The following is a 2,162-nucleotide window of genomic DNA, read 5'->3' as shown; positions in this document are numbered from 1 at the left end:
GCTCTTCATGTTTCTTTGAAAGACAGGTGAGAGGAAGTCGCACTGTTCCAGGGCTGCTCCCGGTCATGCCCTCCCTGAGCCTGGTTCTGCTGGAGGTTTCTTCCTGTTCAAAGGGAGTTTTTCCTTCCCACTGTCCAAAGTGCTCATATGATTGTTGGGTTTTCGCTGTATCTATTATTGTGGGCTCTACTGTACAATATAAAGCGCCTTGAGGCGACTGTTGTTGTGATTGGGTGCTCTGTAAAACTGAAGGTGAATGGGCGGGGCAGCAGAGCACTGATAATGATGGTGGTAAGTGTGCGTGGGTCTGTGTGTGTGCGTGATATGATGTCTTAAATACAGTAAACACGTCGCGTGCTGTGTTTCCCTGCTCAGAGGGAGGTGTACGTCTGAGCGGTTGGAGGTGGGTGGAGGCTGGCAGAGGCTGTGGCTCCTCCTCTGGTTCAGGGCGCGGTCTGCGTGGGGAAAACTTTGAGCAGCTGAAGTTGTTGGAGTTTACAGCCGTGTGATCTTCCTCCTCTTCATCATGTCCGGCGTTGCGTCCACTCTGGCCAAGAAGCGCGCTCTGGCCGCGGGCTTTGGCACCAACGCGAACGCGGTCCCGTACCTGAACCAGAACTTCAACGCGCTGCGCGCCCAGTGCCGTTCCGCGGGCAAGCTCTTCTGCGACCCGACGTTCCCCGCCGCGCCCGAGTCTCTGGGCTTCAACGAGCTGGGCCCGAGCTCCTACAAGGTCCGCGGAGTCAGCTGGAAGAGGCCCACGGTGAGAACCGGGACCGGGGGGGGGAGGGGTGGTTGTGCCTGATGGAAAAACACACTGTTTGGTACCCAGAGAGATTTTCACAGATGATAATCTCACAGACCTGTGAGAGGAGCAGGCCTCCGGCAGGGACATGAAGGAGCAGAGAGGAGTTTTGGTGAATCTCTGCTCCGTTTCATAAAATGCGTCCCTTCAATCTTAAGCATGCGCACTGAGTCACTCCCTGATGAGTCAGTGCTTGCTGCTGCGGGAGGAAGAGCAGCGAGGGAGCGGTGGGCGTGCACGCAGACAGTGAGTCCGACCAGCTGTTTCAGGTGGAGGAGCTGAGGTTAACCTGAGAGCTTCAAGTGATGGTGTGCGTGCGTGCGTGTTGGGAGCAGATTCAGTCTGAGGAGCAATCTGAATCTGGACACACACCCCTCTGTGTTCCCCGCTCTGAGTGGGCGTGGCCCTGACCAGCATCATTAACACTGTCTCTGGTTTGTCTTCCAGGAGCTCGTCTCTAAACCGGAGTTCATTGTGGGCGGGGCCACCAGGACTGATATCTGCCAGGGCGCACTGGGTGAGTTTCCTACTGTCTCTGAGCACATCTCGCCCGGTCTGTGCTGGCTGCCACGCCTCCTGAGCGTTCAAACTCATTGAGCCGATTTAACGAAAACCAATCTGAGAGCAGTGCTGGTGTGACATCACTCACAGCTTCAGTCAGCTGAATTCTCATTTTGAATCAGACTGCACAGAGGTCAGAGGCCACAGAGCTTTCAGCCATAAAAGGATCTGTGAAATGGTCAGCTGATCGATTCTGACCCCATTTCGTCGTCATGGAGACCTCAGCGACAGCCCTTTACTCAGTAAAGCGCTGCGCTTTTCATTTCAATATTATTTATTCCACAAACAAATCAGAGCGCATCTCCCTGACAGCCGCGCTGTCACGCTCTTTCATGGTTTATGACATTTTATTATGATGTGATGACGTCAGGATGTTCTGACGTCCTCGTGATGTCACAGGGTGTCATAACGAAAGAATAAAGTGTGTTGTACAGCTCTAGCTATTTATTACTCAATATGGGTTCTTACATGTTTAATAACATGCTTATTAACATGTTAATAAACCTGTCTAATAACATGTTGGCATGCAGCCAGGAGGCAGCCTGGGATCGAACCACCGACCTTCTGATTAGTGGCTGACCTGCTCTGCCACCTGAGCTACAGCCACCCCCAATAATGTTTATAAACATGTTATTAAACAGGTTTATTAACATGTTAATAAACCTGTTTAATGACATGTTTATTTTCTTCTTTTTTTCTTCTTCTTTTTTCTCTGCCCGTTCTGTTGGTTTTTGTCTTTTGCCCTTCTCCCCCGTCCCTCTTCTCAGCTGTTTCTCTTTCCCTCTTTCTTTCTCCC

General features: G+C 51.6%; 1 protein-coding gene across 1 annotated transcript in view; it reads left to right on the top strand.

Moving 5' to 3' along the window:
• Window positions 1-323: 323 nt before the first annotated feature.
• The window catches only part of LOC102205673 (calpain-2 catalytic subunit-like), a 13,602-nt gene continuing 11,763 nt past the window's right edge, over window positions 324-2,162 (top strand). Inside the window, exons 1-2 of the mRNA XM_005748604.2 lie at window positions 324-763; window positions 1,253-1,322. Of these exons, the coding sequence (XP_005748661.1) occupies window positions 527-763; window positions 1,253-1,322 (307 nt within the window). The 5' untranslated portion in view covers window positions 324-526. The remainder of the gene's footprint in view (window positions 764-1,252; window positions 1,323-2,162) is intronic.

The sequence above is a fragment of the Pundamilia nyererei genome, unplaced genomic scaffold (assembly GCF_000239375.1).
Source record: "Pundamilia nyererei isolate P.nyererei 1_Seehausen unplaced genomic scaffold, PunNye1.0 scaffold00225, whole genome shotgun sequence".
Classification (NCBI taxonomy): Eukaryota; Metazoa; Chordata; class Actinopteri; order Cichliformes; family Cichlidae; genus Pundamilia; species Pundamilia nyererei.
Note: the sequence above shows the minus strand (reverse complement) of the source record. Positions and strands in the feature narration are given on the sequence as shown.